The following is a 19,682-nucleotide window of genomic DNA, read 5'->3' as shown; positions in this document are numbered from 1 at the left end:
CAACCTCCCATAGAAATATTACTTTGGAGACTGGATTGGAGTCAATTGCACGTCTCCATACATTTCACAAAGCTGGTGTTGATCTTGAAGGAGCTTTCCAGGAAAAGCAGGTAGTGAAACCAAGCAGACTGCTGGCTCCATGACTACATCTTCTCCCATAATTCTCTTGCCAAGCTAAGCAGAGCATGTAAGAGGAGTGTTCAGCCCCCCTGCTCATGAGAACAGGGAATAAAAAAAGAATGGGCCAGTATCAAAGGTGAGGAGCTAATCACAAATCAGAATGAGAAAACCATGAAAACTTAGCCAGTTCAAAGCTACCCATTTTCAATCTGAAGTTTATTTTTAACCAATGCATTCTGGAAATTATTTCTCATACATAACACAGAAAACTGGCACTACTTTATCTCTGTTTTTTCCAGAGGAAAGCATTTCTCTCTTTTTTTTTTTAATTCCTGAGCTCTTTTTAACAGGTCTTCCTGTGATTAACTTGGACTACATATATGGTGTGGAGCTCTACTAAGGATCTTGCAGGTATAGAATAGGTATTTAAGTGTACAAACCTGGTGCTGATGAATCTTTCCAACTAGAAATTAAACCTGCGCCAGTTTTTCATGGTGAATAGTCTGCAATATTTTGGCATCTTCAGTTCTGCACAGATGCAAGAACACTGCCTGTCTACAATGCTCTATTAATGTGAAGAGGAAGGTTCTGGAATAAAAAATATATATTTGAAGTTTGGTTGTGAACAACGGACTACTTTCTGAAGGAATTCTCTTCTTGAGACCAATATCCTGATCGTGATGGCATTTGAGGATCTTATTTCCGAAGTTGAAAACAGGGGAAGATTTCAGATCCTTCAGATGTTTTCTCTGGTTATTCCTCTAATATTTATGAGTAGCCATTTTCTGCTAGAGAACTTCACAGCCTTTGTCCCTAATCATCGGTGCCGGATTCCCTTCCTTGACAATACCTCGACTTTGCTCAATGTCAGTGAGAACCTTAATTTTAGTTCCCTACTAAAGCTTTCCATCCCTCTGGATTCCAATGGGAAACTAGAGAGATGTCTCCGGTTCTCCTGGCCACAATGGCTGCCCTTGTCCCCAAATGTCACAGGACAAAGCCAGAGCCTGCTGGAGACGGAGCCATGTGTTGACGGTTGGGTTTATGACCAAAGTGTCATCACTTCTTCCATTGTGACTGAGGTAAGAGGTTCTTCCTTCTGCCTCATTCCATTCCATGAAGATTTCCTTTTTGCTTTTGCAGGAGTAACAGTGATTTGAAATTTGATTTGATGAATGATACAATCAAATTTCTCTCCTCTGCCACCCTTCTAAATCGCAGTTCCCTTTGTGATAAAAATATTTTAGTAGAGGATCCATCTATTGATTTCTGCAAAATACCAGATCAATAATGCAGAGAATTATTCTGCAGATTTTCTTTTTGCTCAAAATACAGATTCGTTTGTATGAGAATAAAAGTCAAAGACTTTCAGCAGCCTTATATAGAATATAAAATATATAAGCAGCGTGGGAACCATGGAATTTTACAGAAAGCAGGAGGGGAAGATAAAAGTACATATCAGAAGAGGGAAGATAAGAATGGATATATAAGGAAGGTCAGGGTCAAAACAGGCTAGAAATGAATGTCCCAAATTCAACTTTATATGCTATCTAATTGTATGACAGTGTCAGTGTCTTTTTCTTATCATGGTGGGGCAAGAAATCTGAGCCAAAGTATTTCCCACCACAATTTTTCCTATCACATCATCAACAAGAGTCTTGAGCCCCACATTCTCTCTCCTCACATTAAGATTTGATGCTCTGATCTTCTCTTTCAGTGGGACCTGGTGTGTGACTCCCAGTCACTGAGGTCCTTGTCTCCGTCAATATTTCTCTCTGGGATTCTGGTGGGATATCTCATATGGGGCTACCTCACAGACAGGTGAGTTTCATCTGGACACAGATACTTCTGAAACCCAGGGAATCTGTTACCATAAGACACAAAGTTGGAAGATGACAAAATAGATCATTTAGTATATTCCCAGGTTTTCTTTTTTTAACAAAAGAGAATTCCAAGATCCAGGGAAGTAAAGACACTTTCCCAGGGTCAAAAGCAGAATTCAGATCCAATATATTTTTTCCTCATGCTATGTTAACAGAGAACAATAACAAGGAGAACATTTAGGGCTATATTCTGGATTGTGGGTGGAGCCAAATCCAAGATTGGAAAGAACTCAGTAAAATGGTCAAATTGGTGATGGACTGAATATAAGACAAAGGTCAGTCATCAAGCATTTCTTTTTTTTTCTTGAAGGCCTTTAAAAAAGGCCTATAAAAATTATGAATTCTTATTTTCTATTTTTATTTCTTTATTTCATTTTTGTTTTCTTTTTAAAATTTATTTTAATATTTTATATTTAGTACTTTATTTCCAAATTCTCTCCCTTCCTCCCCATCCCCATTGAGAAAGGAGCAATTTGATGTGATTATAATTTATAGGCATTCAAAACATTTCCATAATAGTCATGTGGAGAAAAAAAAAGTAGACTCCCCCCTTGCCCCCAAAAGAAATCTTTTTATTGTATTATTTTTTATTTACATTTTAATTTATTTACATACTAAAATAGTCTTGTAAGAGTAAACATAATTCCTCCTCCTCTCACAAAAAAAACTTCATGAAAAATAAAGTGAAAGAAAGAGATAAAAATGTGCTTCAGTCTATGTTCAGATACCATCAACTCTCTCTGGGGTGGATGGCATTCTTTATCATAAGTGTATCAGAGAAGTTACTTCCATATTTTTTTACAATTGCTGTTGCTGATTGTAATTCCCTCTATCTATCCTCCCCACTACCATTAGTATATTTTCTCTCTCCTTTCACTCTCACTCTGACCCTCTTCAAAAAGTGCTGTGGGCAGCCTAGTGGTACAGTGGGCAGAGCACCATTCCTGGGGCCAGGAGGCCCCAAGCCCACATCCCACCCCAGAGACTCAGCAACCACCCAACCACGGGGTCCTGAACATGCTACTCAATCTCACCACCTTGCTAAAAGTAAAAAATAAAATGTTATATCTGATTATCCTCTCCCATGATCTACCCTCTCCTTTATCACCTACATCCCTCCTCCCCTCCTCCTGTCTCCTTTCTCCCATCTCCTTTCTCTCCTTTTTCTTCTAGATTCCTATGCTCTATTAAGTATGTGTGTTGTTTCCTCTCTGAGCCATTTTCAATGAGAATGAAGGCTCCCTCATTGCCCCTCACCTTCCCCCTTCCAAACCATTGCAAAAGCTATTTCTTGCCTCTTTTACGTGAAATATCTTAGTCTGTACTACCTCTCCTTTCTCTTTATTCAAGTTCATTTTCTTTTCACCCATTGACTCCATTTTAAAAATATATTATACCTTCAAATTTGGCTCTCTCCTGTTCCTTGTCTATAAAAGCTCCTTCTAACGGCTCTAAAAAATGAGGAGGTTCATATGAGTATTATCACTATCATCTTCCCATGCAGGAATACACACAGTTCATAATCATTAAATCCTTCAAAATTTACCCTTTCCATCCATTCTCTCTATGCTGCACCTGAGTCCTGTACTCAAAGATCAAACTTTCTGTTCAGCTCTGACTGTTTCAACAGGAACATTTGAAATTCCCATTTCATTGAAAGTCTATCTTTTCCCCTGGAACAGGATGTTCAGTTTTGCTGGTTAGTTGATTCTCAGTTGTAATCCAAGCTCTTTTGCCTTCTGAAATATTATATTCCAAGACCTACGAGCCCTTAATTTAGATGCTGCTAAGTCCTATGTAACCCTGACTGTATTTGATATTTGAATTGTTTCCTTCTGGCTGCTTGTAATATTTTCTCTTTGACTTAGGAGTTTGGGGACTTGACTATAATCTCTTTCTGGAAGAAATCGGTGGATTCTTTCAATTTCTCTTTTACCCTCTGCTTCTAGGATAAAAGGGCAATTTTCCTCTAGAAATTATTTAAATATGAAGTCAAAGCTCTTTTCCTGATCATGACTTTCAGGTAGTTCAATAATTTTTAAATTGTCTCTTCTGAATCTGTTTTCCAGATTAGTTGTTTTTTTTCAATGAGATATTTCACATTTTCTTCTAGTTTTTCATCCTTTAGTATTGTTTCATTATCTTGATTCCTCACAAAGATATCAGTTTCCTTTAGTTCCATTTCACATTTGACAGAGTTGTTTTCTTCAGAGAGCTTTCTTATCTCCTTTTCCATCTGGTCAATTTTGCTATTTAATGTGTTTTTCTCATTAACATTTTGAATTGCTTTTTACATTTCACCTAAACTAGTTTTTTTTTTTTTAGATTTTTTCAAGGCAATGGGGTTAAATGGCTTGCCCAAGGCTACATGGCTAGGTAATTATTAAGTGTCTGAGGTCGGATTTAAACCCAGGTACTCCTGACTCTAAGGCCAGTGCTCTATTCACTGCACCACCTAGCCGCCCCATTAAACTAGTTTTTAACATTTTATTTTCTTCAGCATTTTTTGGATCCCCTTCACCAAGTTACTGACCTAGTTTTCATCAATTTCCTGCATCTCTTTCATTTCTCTTTCCAATTTTTCCTCTACCTCCCTTATCTGATTTTCAAAATCTTTTTTGAACTTTGAAATAGCCTGAGATCAACTTCTATAATTCTTGGAGCCTTTGGATGCAGAAGCTTGGACTTTGTCATCTTCTGAGTGTATGTTTTGATTCTCCATGGGACCAAGTAATTGTCTATAGTCAGGTTCCTTTTTCTCTGTTTACTCATTTCTCCAGACTGTGCCCTGGTTTTGGGGTGTGCTTCCCAAGCTTTTGAGTATTATTGAGGCACCCCTGCAAGGACCTCAGTTCCTTCAACGTCTTATGAAAGGCTCTGACTGCTCTCCTGGCCTGTGCTCTGGTCTGTGGATGATCACAAGTATTCCCCTCTGCCCTGGAGCTGTGAGGAGGGTCTCTGCTTTATGGCAATGGAGGGCCCCAGACTGTGACCAGGGTCTGAATATGAGCAAAGCTCAAGAGTTCTGTATCAGAGACAGAGGAGAGACTTCAACAATCTCTCCCCACCCCTTACCTTCTGAGGGCTGAGCACTCTGGGAGTAGCTGCTGGGAAGTTCCCTGCTTGGAGGCTCTGGGCCTGCTTCTGTTTCCTGGGGTCTGGGCTGTGCTGAGGACTGTGACTGTACTGAGGACTGGCAGACATTTCCCTGTGGAATCTCAACTATGCTTGGTGTTTCCTGGGTTGGCAGGTTAGGAAACTGCTTCTGCTGCCATGATCCCTTGCTCCCAGGGATACACGCACCCTGTGGGCTGTTCCCAGAATTCTGGAGCTCCTTCGCTGTGGTGCAGTGATCCTACTATGCTGCCACCCTGTCCAGCACCATGGAACAGAGCCTTCCCCCGATGTTCTAGGTTACCTTGAGCTGGAGAATTGCCTCACTGAACTTTCTGTGGGTTCTATCTCTTGAAAATTTAGTTAGAGTCATCATTTTAAGGTTTTTGGAATATTTTGGAAAGAGCTCCTGGGAAAGGCTGTTCTCATGCTGCCATCTTGGCTCCACCCCTTGCTTTTCTTCTCTTTTGGGATGCAGACCTAGAAGTGTCATTGCTAGGTTAAAGGGCATGCAGGGTTTTATTGACCTTTGGACCTAACTCCAAATTGCTCCACAGATTGGTTGAATCAATTCACAATCTCCCAGCAGTGTGTTAATATCTCATTTTTCCCATATCCCCTCCAAAATTTGTCATTTTTTTCTCTCCTATTAACAAATCTAATAGGTATGAAGTAATGCCTCATAATTGTTTTGTTTTTCTTCTAACAATGAGTTAGAAAATTTTAATATGGCTATACATCGCAATGATAACCTCATCTAAAAACTGTTCATGGCATTTGATCATTTGTTTATAAATTTGACTCAGTTCTTTATATGTTTCAGAAATGGCAGAGAAATTTGCTTTCAAGTTTTTTTTCCAGTTACTATTGCTAATTATAATCCTCTCCAACCACCTCTCCCCAGTTTGTTCTAGCCTTTCTCTCCTTTCACCCTTATCCTCTTCAAAAGTGTTTTGATTCTGATTACACCTTCCCCCAACCTACCCTCTTTTCTATTACATTTCCCCTACTCTATCTCCTTCCCCTCCTACTTTCCTGTAGGGCAAGATATATTTCTATATTCACCTGAGTATATTCCCTCTTTGATCCAATTCTGATGAGAATAAAGTTTACTCACTCACCTCTCACTTTATTCTTCATCTCATTCCTTTTCCCCATCACCTGAAAAACCTTTTCTTGCCTCTTTTATGTAAGATATTTTTCTCCTATTCTAATTTTCCCATTCCTCAAGTATAGTCCTCTCTCACATCTTAATTTTGTTGTTTAGCTATCATTACTTCATATTCACCTCATGCCTGCTTTTTTTATAAGTCTTTCCACCTGTCTCTTTCTGTCTTTCTACAGATATACACACACAAACACACACACACACACACACACACACACACAAACACACTAACTCTTTCTAACTTCTCTAATAATGAGAATGATCTCATGTGTTGTCAGAATCATCTTCCTATGGGGGCAGCTAGGTGGCACAGTGGATAGAGCACCAGCTCTGGAGTCAGGAGGACCTGACTTCAAAGTGGGTAATAATTACCTAGTTGTGTGATCTTGGGTAAGCCATTTAATCTCACTGACCTGGAAAAACTTTTTTTAAAAAAGAGAGAGAATCATCTTCCCATGTAGATAGAAATTATTTCTTCAATGAATTTTTGTGCCTCTTTTCTCATTTGACTAATTCTACTTTTTATGACATTTTTCTCCTAATTATTTTTTTTTGATCTCTTTAATTTACCCATTCTGTTTTTAAGGAGTTAAACAGTATTTTTGTGAGTCTCCTTTACTGAGTTGCTGACTTATTTTTCAGTATTCATTCTCATTTTTCTTTTTCCTCAACCTCTCTTACTTTATTTTCAAAATTCTTTTTGAGCTCTTTAATTGCCTGAGACCTATTCAAATTTTGGGGAAGCTTTAGCTGTAGGAACTTTGACTTTGTTACCTTCTTCTGAGTTTATGTTTTTATTTATATTTTATTCTATTTTCAATTTACATATTATGAAAGTTTTTCAACATCCAAATGTATATTTATAACTTATACAATTTTCTTTTATTCTCCCTTCCCACCCTCCTTCATTCAATGGCAAATAGTCTAATGGACATGGTACATGTACATTTGTGTTTAATATGTTTACATATTACAAGTCACTTTCTGTATGAAGAATTAAAACTAAGGGAAAAGAAAGAAAATCATGGCATAGAAAAGAAAAATATTAGAGAAAAATTTAAAGGATGAACATAGTGCTCTTTCAGATTTGTGGTTTGTTTTTTGTTTGCTTGTTTCTTTTGTTCTGTTCTACTTTGTTCCGTTTTGTTCGTCTAGGTGTAGATGATACTGTACGTAACAGTCTCCCAGAGTTGTTCTAGTTCTCTGAACTGCTGAGAGGAGCTGTATCCATCAAAACTGATCATGAGTACATGTTTTGAACTTCTTTCTCACTTAGAACTTTTCATAGTCAGATTTTTTTCTCTGTTGTTTGCTCATTTCTCCAATCTATGACTTTAACTTTTTGTTAAAATAGGCTCTGCTTCCAGGGTGGATGGCACCTGTCCCAAACTTTGGGGGATTTGTGTAGCAGTTTTCAGAGATACTTCTGAAGATGTTTGTTTTCAGTTTTTCCAAGGTAGTATGATCTAAGGATAAGTGCATACTACTCTCCTGGCCTATGATCTTGTCTGTGAGTGACCACAAGAATTCTTTTATTGCCCTGGAATTGTGGATAGTTCCCTTCTCCACTGTGGCTGCAAGTTCTGGTGTACTAGTACTCCTCCTTGACCTTGAATTGCCACCCAGGACTGCAACCAGGATCCAAGTATGGTGAAAGCAAGAGAATCCTGTTTGCAAATCCTGTATAATTTCCTTTTGATCTATTACTCAATCCCTTTACTGTCTGTGAGCTACTGCTACTGATTCTGCGGCTTCTAAGGTCTGCTCCTGGTTTTCTGGGGACAGGGCTACACTGGTGAGGTCTGTGTTGAACTGTCCACTTCTCCCACCTGGTGCAACAGACCTTTCCTGCTGACTTTCTGAGTTATCTTGGGCTGGAAAATTGTTTCCTCTGGGTTTTTTGGGGTGAGTTATGACACTCTAAAATTTCTTTTGAGCCATTATCTAAAAGTATTTAGAGGACTTTGGGGGAGAGCTCTGTGGAATCTCTGCCCTTACTCCACCATCTTGCCTCTCCTTCCATCAACAAGTATTTCTGAAACATTTACTATGTACCAGGAACTGGGTGGGCTAAGAACTAGGGAAAGAAAACAAAAAAAAATAGTTTCTGCTTTCAAGGAGCTCATATTTGGAAGGGGAGATAACGTGGAAACAATGAGGCACATGCAGGAAATATACACAATAAACTTCAGGTAGTCTCAGATGTTAGTTAGCATTATGGGGAAATGAGTAAAGCTTCTTTCTAAAGGTGGAATTTTTAACTGAAATGTAAAGAATCCAAAGAAGCTAGAGGAAGGAGTTGAAGGGAAAGGCATTCAAGAGTGGCGTTAGCAATGAAGACTATGCACGGCTAAGGCTGGGTGGAGAGATGACTTTATGTCTTTGCTCTGAGGTCACAACCATCAGGTTTTCCATGATGTAGGTTTGGGCGAAAACAAATGATGCCTCCAAGTTTCATCATGGTTGTTGTCTCCAGCATTGGACCAGCCTTTACTCAGACATTCCCAGTTTACTGTTGTCTTCGCTTCCTGCTTGGGTTTTCAATATCAGGAGCCATGTTTAGCAGTGGGACCCTTGGTAAGTTTTCTTTGGGGGCTTCTTCAACATTTGCATAAGTGAGAATTTGGGGAATCTCCACATGTATTTGGAATTAATCCTGTGCTGGGGTTTCCTTTCAGTCATTGAATGGACCACCATCCAGCATCGACCCCTAATGGCAGTCATCATAGGGCTATGCAGCAGTGCGGGGCATCTACTTAATGGGGTTCTGGCCTATGGCATCCAGGAATGGCGCAAATTCCAGCTGATAGTGTCTGCTCCCTTCTTGACCTTCTTTCTGACTATTTGGTAAGTGTTCATGGGCTTCATGCTCTTTCTTTGTGAGGCTGGAGATGGAGGGTGAAGCATCTCAAACTTCTATTTATTCTAGGAAAGCGTATTTCAGGATGTTTAGAATCTAGTAAGGAGGAGAATTTTCGCATCTTGGATCTAGCTGCTAGTCTAGCTAGACTTGGAGCTAGATGCTAGTTCATGGGTGGATGAGATAGACTTGAACCCGGATATTTTCCATCAAATTATCCCTGCTTTATAAGAAGTAAAGAAAATGAAATGACAGTTATTGGTGATGAACAAATAACCTTTTGCCAAGGTACCAAGAAGAATACCCCAGGATTCATGAATGGAATAGAAAAATCATTAAATTATAAATCAGAAGTCATGAATTCAAATCCCAATTTTACCCCTTATCAGATATGTAGCCTCAGACAAATCACTTACCCTCCCCATACCAAGTTTTTTTCCTTTGTGAAACGAATGGTCAGATTCCTAAGGGCAGCTAGTGATCCTGGGCAAGGAACTTAACCCTCTTGACCTCAGTTGCTTAGCTGTAAAAATGAACTGGAGATGGAAATGACAAGCCACTCCAGTACCTTTGCCAAGAAAGTCTCAAATTGGGTCACAAAGAGGCAGAAATTATTGAAACAATGAGCAACAACAACAACATCCTACTAAAGGGAAAATGGATCTTTATTAGCCTTTCAAGTATGTGTGATGAAAATACGGAGATTCAGTAGAACTGTGTTTGCATTTCTGTATATACAAATTATATAAGACTTTATATCTAAAATATTTAAATATATTTTACCTTTATGGGTTGTTTCCCCATAAGAATGTCAGAAGTTTTTGAACGCACACTATTTTTGCTTTGTTTCTGTATCTCCAGCATTAGCCTTAAAACATAATAAATGCCTCTTTATTTATTGAAGATAAAGATTAAAATAATTATATCCCTAAAAGGTCTTTCCATAATTTTTCTATCTTTTCCAACTTCTCTCCAACTATGGGAAAAACATTCTCTTCAATTTCTCTCTAACTTTCCCACTTAATAGTCTTTCTAGTCTGTAGTCTTAATAGTATTTCATCCAATTATTTTTATAATGTTCCTTCCTGAAATAACAATTCAGCTAGGTTCAAAAAAGAAAATAGTTTCACTTCTAAAGATGTTACAGCAGTCCACAAACTGTGTAACATCACACGGAAAACATCAATGTTTTCTTTTTGTTTTTTGCAAGACAATGGGACTAAGTGATTTGCCCAAAGTCACACAACTAAAATTATTAAGAGTCTGAGGTCAGATTTGAACCCAGGTCTTCCTGACCCCAGGACCAATGTTCTATTCACTGTTACATCTGGCTGCCCTGGAGAACATCAATGTTAAAGATAATAGGGCTTGGTTTCAAAGAGAATTTTTCTTTCAGCAAATTTTTGAATATCAATTCTATTTCTACTCTGGAAGCTATTGGAGATTGCACATTGAGGGGTACAAACTTGGTGGGCAGGTAGTGGAATGATTGAGAAGATTCTAGTATTTTAATGTATGGAGACAGGAACATAGATTAAGATAGAGTAAATACTTGAGGGGCAAAGGAATGTGAGGAAACCTTGAAATTTTAGGGAAATTTGGAAAGTTTGATGCCTTTTGTTTTTAATATCAGAATTACTTTCTTCTTCCCAACCCCAATGCACCATCCCTTGCAGCAATCAATCCATTAATCAATAGGCTTCTATTCTTTTCAACTTAAACTTTTGAGGGTCTCAAAATTCTGTATCAAATTTTTGGTCAAGTTGTTTCCATTTAAAAATTACTGATTACTGCTGTACTGATTGATTACTTCTAAGGTAAAACTGCCAGGAGACAAACGACCTCCTGAAACTTTTACAATGTACTGCAATCATTTCCCAGTCTTCTATTATTAAACAGATAAGGTCAATTGAAACAAATATTTCTGAGACTCTTCTTCCTGATGAATAAAAAGGTGGAAGGTAAAGTTGAGAATATTCATTTCTGGGTAGATTTTGTGACCTTGCCAATTCCATTAGCTTTCTTGTCAACTACCTTGATAACCCCAACTGCAACAGTCTGCCTCACATCAGGAACAGCAAAATGACCCAGAGGAAGATAATCAGAGATGCTTTCTGGGATTTCTGGGAACCATGTGAATGATGGCAATAACGCCAAATTTCAGAAATTTAGGAGCATCTTCCGGCTTCTTAGCAGAATGTTGAATCTTCTCCTTCAGTTTAGTAAACTTGGAGGAATGTGAACAGTATTCATAACCAGCACTAATTTGGCCAGAATAGGTCAGGATAATGACCTGGGAGTGAATCCATCCACAAATAGGTCATTCTTTCTGAGACTATTCACATTGCCATGGGTGACATTTTTGACAGGCACATTCTTGACATTGAAACCAGCCATTATACCCAGGCAGAGCCTCACTTAGATCTTCAAGGTACATTTCAATAGACTTTACTTCAGTTGTAACACTGACTGGCGAAAACTTGTTTTTAGCAAACTAGTCTCCACTCGGCCAACAGGTTCAGTAGCAATATTGCTGTTCCCGTAGACATCTTGGAGAACTTGGATAAGTTGGTGACAGGATACAATCCGTTAGTTCCATAAGCATTGCCATCCTTACAAGTAACTTTACATCCCTTTGAACCAAGGCATTTTAGAGCTTGACTCTAGCATGTTATCACCATTCCAATGTGAAACTGGCACAAAAGCTACTATGTTGGTCTCGTAACCAATTTTCGTTATATAGTTGCTGACTCCTTTGATAATTTCATCATATTTATTCTGGCTGTTGGGGGCTCTGGAGGAACTCATTTTGTTGACAATCAGTTGTTTCAGAACGAGTGTGTAGGTCAGAGGGTAGGGTACTGAATTTGTTCAGTCTTTGAGGTACAGCTTTAAATTTACCAGTAAATGGCAAAGTGGATGGAGCACTGTTCTTGGAGTCAGGAGGATGAGAGTTCAAGTCTTCAGACACTTTGACTGTTACTGTGTGACCTTGTTCAAGTCACTTAACCCTGACTGCCTCATCTCCAGTCATCTGAATTCATAGCTGGCCATGAACCCGGGTGGTTTTGGAGGAGAAAGTGAGACTGGTGACTTAGCACAACACCCCCTCACTCAAATGCAATTCACATGCTTGTCCTGCATTAGCTCCCTGATTTTGTGGTCTTCTTTGATAAAGTGAAGAAGAAACATTACCAGAATCAGTAGCAGCAGTCAGGATAGCACAGTTGGTCTGGTCTGAGATGTGCTTCTAATAATATTCTTTTTTTTTTTTTTTTAGTTTTTGCAAGGGTTAAGTGATTTGCCCAAGATCACACAGCTAGGTAATTCTTTAAGTGTCTGAGGTCAAGTTTGAACTCAGGTCCTCCTGACTCCAGGGATGGTGCTCTATCCACTAAGTCATTTAGTTGCCCCTCTAAACATATTCTTGATAACATCTGTTTCCTGTAGCATCAGTAAGGTCCCCCAGTACCTACTAGTCTCAAATATCCACAGGGAGATATTCATAGTCATACTATGCTTGCATTCAGCCTTCAGCTTTTCCAAGACCCAGACATATTTGAACCCTTTCCCATATCAGCAGCTTCCTTCTCAACCTTCTCCATGGTTCTCTTATCAATTTTAGTGAATTTGTAGGTAAAGTGGTCAATTGTGATAGACTTGTCAGATAGTATACTTGTTCAGTGATGACAATGTTAATATGAGTCTTTTCCTGGCCCATTTTTGTGGAGGATCAGTGATGGTTCCATAATACTTGTATCTTGGCAGCAAACCCATTGTAAAGAAAAGCCATAAGTGTGTATTTTCAATGCTAGTCACTTTGCTAGACTAGGAATACAAATCCAAAACTTAACAATTCTAGCTCTGAATGAGTTAATACTATCAAAAGAGATAAAAGCTACATATATAAGCGTACATAAAGACTATAAAAATGTGTTTCTGCCTCTAACCCAAACTATCTATACGACCTTCTCAATGCTCTAGGTAACCCCCAGACAAAATTTCAGTGGAAGAGGGTATTTCACCTTCTGGGACTTTCCTATTCCAATGAAATCATAGGTCCAGACTTGATCTTTGTGTTTCACAGACATAATTACAGAAAAGGGGCACTTTTGGAGTAAGTCAGGGTTAGAATTCTAACTTCTGATTCTTATAAGGCTACCTGCTCTCTCCTATGGACAGTCTGAATCAAGTGGGCAGCTGAGCATGCTGGACAGCGACTCCTCCATATAACTGGGCCCAAATTTACCCACCATGTCTAGGTGACTAGATCAAGAGAAGTTATTGAAGAAATGAAACTCCTTGTAGGTTAGGAACCTCTCCTTTTCCACAATTGAGGAACAGATATATGAACTCATTGGCAAAAGTGGTTATATTAAGGAAATCAGGGGCATCAATAAAATGAAGAAAACAGCATGTGGATTATAGCTTGTTGTGTACAGCCACATCAAAATTTCCATGCTGTACTTTAAATGGAAGTCATCAGGAGAGTGGAATCACCAACAAAGACTTGGATTAGGTTCCTAAGAAGTCAGACAGGACAGACAGGAAAGATCAAGGGACAGGCACAAGATGAGAATCAAAAAGATTATGATACTAGGAGACAAGGCTATGGAAAAATGGTAAAATCAATGAATGATGAGAGTTGTTCATCATCTATAAGAGGAAACTTTGACTGGTGGACAAAACCTGCAAAGAACAGAACCTAAGTTCCAAAAATAGAACAAATTACTTGTAATAGACTCTCCTTTATTTCTCTTTGTATGAGAATTATACCTGAAATTTTGACTTGGCTTTCCACTTGAAAATCATTAAATGTCAGAACCTAAGGAAGTGACTTTGGTCCTCAGGTTGGAGTCTTGAGTTCAAGTCTGTTTGTCAGGAGGACTATCTATCTTCTGAAGAAATAGAAATTCTGAAGATTCACTAATAGATGATAATGTAAATTAGCACAACTTTTCTTAAAACAACATTAGGAAAGTTTTATTGTATAATTATGCTATTGTTTGTGACTTTTGGAATTGGAGTGATCGTTGAAAAAATAGTCCCAATTAAATTTGTATGAAATGAAGTTAATGATATATGCTATAGTATCAACTTTTAATAAATGCAAATAGTTTATTTCTTCTTTTCTTGTCTCTTTCTTTTTTATTTCCAAGGAGACTCCTAGGTCATCAAGATATAAAATTCTGTTACAGAATTCTTGAACTGGTTTGGCCAAAGTACTAAAAATCACTCAGTCCAAAGAAGAATAATCTGCTCTGCTACTCTCAAAGGATGTTCTAGGAAAATAAACTGTATTTACAATATGAAGAGGGTTTATTAAACACATATTTAATTTTTATAATAAGAACAGGGATTTGAAATATTAGATATCTTCAGAAGGTCCTTGTTTTAATATTATGATGATGATGATGATGTCATGATGCTAAACTTGCAATATAAATTTATTTTTTTCTTTTACTAGCATAATAAGAGAATGAAGAGTTTTTGGAGGAAAGCCTGAAACCATTTATTTATTTATTATTTATTTATTTAATGGTTTTGAAAGGCAAATGGGGTTAAGTGGCTTGCCCAAGGCCACACAGCTAGGTAATTATTAAATGTCTGAGACTGGATTTGAACCCAGGTACTCTTGACTCCAAGGCCAGTGCTTTATCTACTACACCACCTAGCCGCCCCTGAAACAAACCCTTTCTAATAGAAAATATCAGACAAGTTTCACTTAGAATGAAGGGAAATGTCCATTTCTTGTCCAGAAATTCAAGACATATTCACATGATGGAATTCTTTTATCTCTATTTGCTTTGCTGATACAACAATGGAATTCTTGCTGAATTGTGCATCTGAGATCCTCTCTCACCATGGGATAGAGAAGGAAGAGACTTATTCCCAGTTAGAGCTTCAAGGAATGAAAGGGTGATTTAAATACTGTTTAATCTATTGACTATTATTGAAATTTTTCCTGATAGGGCTGTTTGAACATTTATTGAATAGGACAAATATGAGCAAAAAAAAAAAAAGGAAAAAGCCTGTCCTGACTCATATAAAGAGTAAAATCAAGAAGTACTATAGTTGATCAGTAACTCTGGCCATCTTGTGAGACGTGTGGCATAACTGAGAATGAAAACTTTTACATGTGAGCTTTCTGTGGTATAATAAAATGCAAAGTAATAAATTTTAGAATTTTTTAAAAGAACTCCAGCTCTGCCATACAACAAACAAACACAAATAAAAAATGTGACTTTGAAGAAGGAAAAATGGAGAATTCATTCTATCTGTCCTATGTTATTTCATTAGGTGGTTGCCAGAGTCTGCTAGATGGCTGATTGTCCACAAGAAATATGATGATGCCTTAAGGGTGCTCAGAAAAGTTGCAAAACTCAATGGAGTAAAGGATTTAAACCTGACTATAGAGGTGAGAGGGGAAGGAGGAGTCAGGGCTAGCAAGTGGGAAATGGTGGGTTTTCAGGTCAAATCAAAGTAGCCAGGTGTTAAACAAGAGGAAAGTCTAATCTCTACTAACACTTCTCCAAATCTCAGTGGGTCAAAAACTGAACAAGTATGGGGACAGAGTGATTGAGGTCCCTGGAGGCAATAATAAATTTGCCTGTTTGAAGACATCAATTTTTCAGACTTCCCAGCTGTATCAGAAAGAGGAATGGGGGTAGGAGGGTGAGAGGTACTTGAATTAAGGGAAGATGTGAAGATGCCTTGGTGGAAGGAGATGGGAGAGAGGAGTCTCTTTCCTTCTCCCTGCTTTAAGGATTACTGCATCACTCTGCCCTTTTGCCTTATTTTCTTCATATTTCTTCTTGTCTGCTAGTTCTACTTTTTTTTATCCTTTTTTCTTCTTTGCTCAATGGTTTCCATAAAGAGAGAATGTAAGATGGTTAATGAGGAAATTACATGATATATAATATATAATATTATCCAATGAGGTTAAACTTCTAAAGCACTAGTCACAGTGCTTGTCATATAGAAATAATAAGGGCTTGTTCCCAAAACAGCCATGACTGTGGCTAGTAGCTAGGAGCTACTCACAAATGGAAAATTTAGAAAAAGAATCCTAAACAAATTTGTATGAAAAGTTTAATGAATTGTATTCTAGTAAATTATAGGAACACAAGGAAGGCACAGAAGTCAGTCCCCTTTGGGAATGTGGGAGAATGCTAAACTTTTCAGTCAAGAGATATGAATTCAAATCCTTCCTCAGCCACCTCCTGGGTGGGTCAACATGGCCACTTCTGGTTTCTACGTTTTGATTTTCTATGGTACCAAATTCACACAGTAGGTGAAAGAAAGTACTCTCTGTCCAAACTAAAGCCTCAGTCTTCTATTCTGCTGCAAAGGGAGAGGAACATCCTTCCGAACCATGATATTCTATCTCTGGAGCTACATTCTCTCAGAATCAAGTCATGAGCCCAGCACTGGTAGAGTCCCCTTTACTGTAAAGTCAAAGATCACAAGCCAAAGTAAAGGCATTTCATGAAAAAAGAGTAATAAGTAAGTATCAATGCTTTCCCCCACAAATCTGGTGACCACTTCTAAGAGCTGTAAAATATAGCATCAATAGACAAAGTGGACAGGTGTAGGGAAAATTAGCTCTTACATGAATAAATCACTACATATGGGTCTAGAAACCACCTAGTACAGCCCCTAATTTTCCAAACGAGGAAATGGAGGACTAAAGAGGTCTAAAGTAACTTGCACAAGTTCACATCAGTATTAAAGGAGGGGTCTGAATACTTGTAATCTGATTCCAGAGTCAGCATTCTTTCTGTTGTATTACGAGTACATGGAGGGACACACAGACACACATAGGGAGTGTATCTGTTCAGTATATATTCAGGGGCCATATATACCAGACTTGAAGGTGGAAGGTACCCCAGAAGCTTTCAATTTACAAATTAGAAAAATCTGCCGCTGAGAGAATAAAGGACCAGCTTAGGTGACATGGAGAATGTGAAAGACAAGATTTGGATCCAGCTTTTCTGATTCCAGATCCAGGATTAAAGCTGATTTTTTTTCTTTCTGTTTATTTTTAGCTTTTATGATGCATATACATTAGAGGTCACTAAGTTCTGAAAATCATTTAGTGATATAATTCAGAGAGTCCTCTGATGTGTTTTCATTAGTTTTCTTAAAATGCATTGATGTCCCATAGATTTCCATGTCTATGTCTAAGTTGGATGTCAATAGTTCCATGGAGGATCATCCCCATAGGGAGTTTATGAGTCTACAGTTACACCCCTAATGCTGTAGTCATACACCTGGGCACACCTGTTCTTTCTGCTGATCTTGTGTGAACTGAGGGCTCTCAGTGGTACTCTTCCCGCTTAGAACCTCTTACCAACCAAATCCTTCCTGCTCCTTCCTTATGTCCTTCCATAATCCAAACTCCAGATTCATTCTATCCTTGGTTCTTCTCTTTAAAGACTTTGAGATCCACCGCAGAGGAGAAGCTCATTGCATCAAAGGCCCATTACAACATGTTGGATTTGTTCCGGTTTCCAGTCCTGAAAACTAGAATCCTCTGTTTGTCCTTCGAAGGGTATGTTCCATATAATGTTTAAGGAATAATAAAATCTACAGGCACCTTCAAAAGAATACCTCAGGGAGACACATAAATAGGTGCCAGAAAAGGTTAGGTTGAGCTTCAATCATTGTATCAGTGAGTCACAGTATTGTGGAATCTTAGAGCTAGTTAGCACAGAGGATAACCTTTTATACCTGAAGTCAGAAAGACTTCTCTTCATGAGTTCAAATATGGTCTCAGACACTTACTAACTGTGTGACCCTGGGAAAGTTGTTTGACCCTGTTTGCTTCAGGTTCCTCACCTGTAAAATGTGCCAGAGAAGGAAATGGGAAAGCACTCCAGTATCTTTGCCAAGAAAAGACCCCATGGGGTCATGAAGAGTCAAACACAACTAAGAAACTCAACAAGAAGCCTTTGAGGTCATCCAATTTAGCCTGAAATTAAGAAATTCTCTCACTAGTATTAATGACTTAAGTCTCACTAACAATTATTCAGCTTCTGCCTAAAACCTTCTAATGAGAAGGAATCCACAGTCTATTGGCACAATTCATTCTGTCTTCAGATAACTTGAATGATGATAAGTTATTCTTTACATAGAGTCTAAACTTGCCTCTCTGTTACTCCCATCCTGGCTCTTCATCATTCTGTCTCTGGCACCCTGCAGAGCATATGTTAATTCTCTTGCATATGTGAGCCCTTCAGGTCCTTGAACTCAAAGCTCTACTCAAGTCTTCTATTCTCCAAATGAAGCATCTCAGTTCTTTCAGGAAATCGTCAGGTGACCTGAGTAGGACAGCTTTCACCATTTTGCTTCTTTTGCTCTGGTACACATCTGAATCATATTTCAGAGAAGAAAACTCACTGCAAGATGCCCCAGAACTTTCTTAAATGATCATAAAAAATAAGAAATTCAAAAATTATCATTCTGTTTCTATGGATCCAAGATTTTAGGGATGGGGATTCTCTCTCCACTGATGGATACTGAAACACATTCTCATTTCCTTTCTGACCTTGTGTATTTTTTTCCGTGTTGTTCCATAGATCCCAACTCCAGGGTTAGTACATTTTTTTAAGAAAGATTTTATTTATTTTGAGTTTTACAATTTTTCCCCCATTCTTGCTTCCCTCCCTTCATGCCCCACAGAAGGCATTCTGTTAGTCTTTACATTGGTTCCATGTTATACAATGATCTCAGTTGAATGTGATGACAGAGAGATCATATCCTCAAGGAAGACAAATAAAGTGTGAGACAGTAAAATTACATAAGATAACATTTTTTTTTAATTTGAAGGTAATAGCCTTTGGTCTTTGTTCAAAGTCTATAATTATTTCTCTGGATACAGATGGTATTCTCCATCGCAGACAGCCCCAAATTTGTCCTTAGCTGTTGCACTGATGGAATGAGCAAGTCCAACAAGGTGGATCATCACCCCCATGTTGCTGTTAGGGTGTACAATGTTTTTCTGGTTCTGTTCATCTTGCTCAGCATCAGTTCATGCAAATCCTTCCAGGCTTCAGGGTTAGCCTCTTTACAGACCTCCTAAGTATCAGTGCTGCAGTTGGGCAGCCCAGCTATTTATCCCCTTACTCTCCCGACATGCAAGATGCAATCATGCATCATTTTTGAGATGCCTTTCATACCAGTTAAAAAGATTCTGATTTGATCTGTAGATCTGCTTCTTTGTGAAGGCTGGATAATATCTTTCCTCTCTTTAATATACAAAAACCATTTCCTTTTTCTTCTTGGTTCTCAGGTTTCCCCCCACATCACTTGTTTTTAATATTTAAATGTTTCCCTTTGGTGAATTGGTAAATATTGTCTCTTCCTCTCCCTGAGAGGCTTTACATGATATGGGTTATACATGTGCAACCTCATAAAACATTTTAATAGCCATTATGTGGAAGAAAATTAAGGGAATAGAGAGAGAGAGAGAGAGAGAGAGAGAGAGAGAGAGAGAAAGAGAGGGGGAGGAAGGAAAGAAGAAGAAAGGAACAGA

The 19,682-nt window shown here is 38.3% G+C and overlaps 1 protein-coding gene across 3 annotated transcripts in view; it reads left to right on the top strand.

Annotated features, from left to right (window-relative positions):
- The first annotated feature begins 291 nt into the window (after window positions 1-291).
- LOC141518866 (solute carrier family 22 member 11-like) overlaps window positions 292-19,682 on the top strand; it is a 39,623-nt gene continuing 20,232 nt past the window's right edge. For 2 of the 3 annotated variants that reach the window (XM_074231236.1, XM_074231234.1), the window contains exons 1-6: window positions 294-1,202; window positions 1,838-1,941; window positions 8,708-8,862; window positions 8,964-9,132; window positions 15,446-15,563; window positions 17,584-17,699. In XM_074231236.1, coding sequence (XP_074087337.1) covers window positions 801-1,202; window positions 1,838-1,941; window positions 8,708-8,862; window positions 8,964-9,132; window positions 15,446-15,563; window positions 17,584-17,699 — 1,064 coding nt within the window. In that variant the 5' untranslated portion in view covers window positions 294-800. Of the gene's footprint in view, window positions 1,203-1,837; window positions 1,942-8,707; window positions 8,863-8,963; window positions 9,133-15,445; window positions 15,564-17,583; window positions 17,700-19,682 lie in introns of all 3 variants that reach the window. The other variant, XM_074231235.1, reaches the window with a different exon arrangement.

The sequence above is a fragment of the Macrotis lagotis genome, chromosome 3 (genome assembly GCF_037893015.1).
Source record: "Macrotis lagotis isolate mMagLag1 chromosome 3, bilby.v1.9.chrom.fasta, whole genome shotgun sequence".
NCBI lineage: Eukaryota > Metazoa > Chordata > Mammalia > Peramelemorphia > Peramelidae > Macrotis > Macrotis lagotis.
This window is presented reverse-complemented; position numbering and strand designations above follow the sequence as displayed.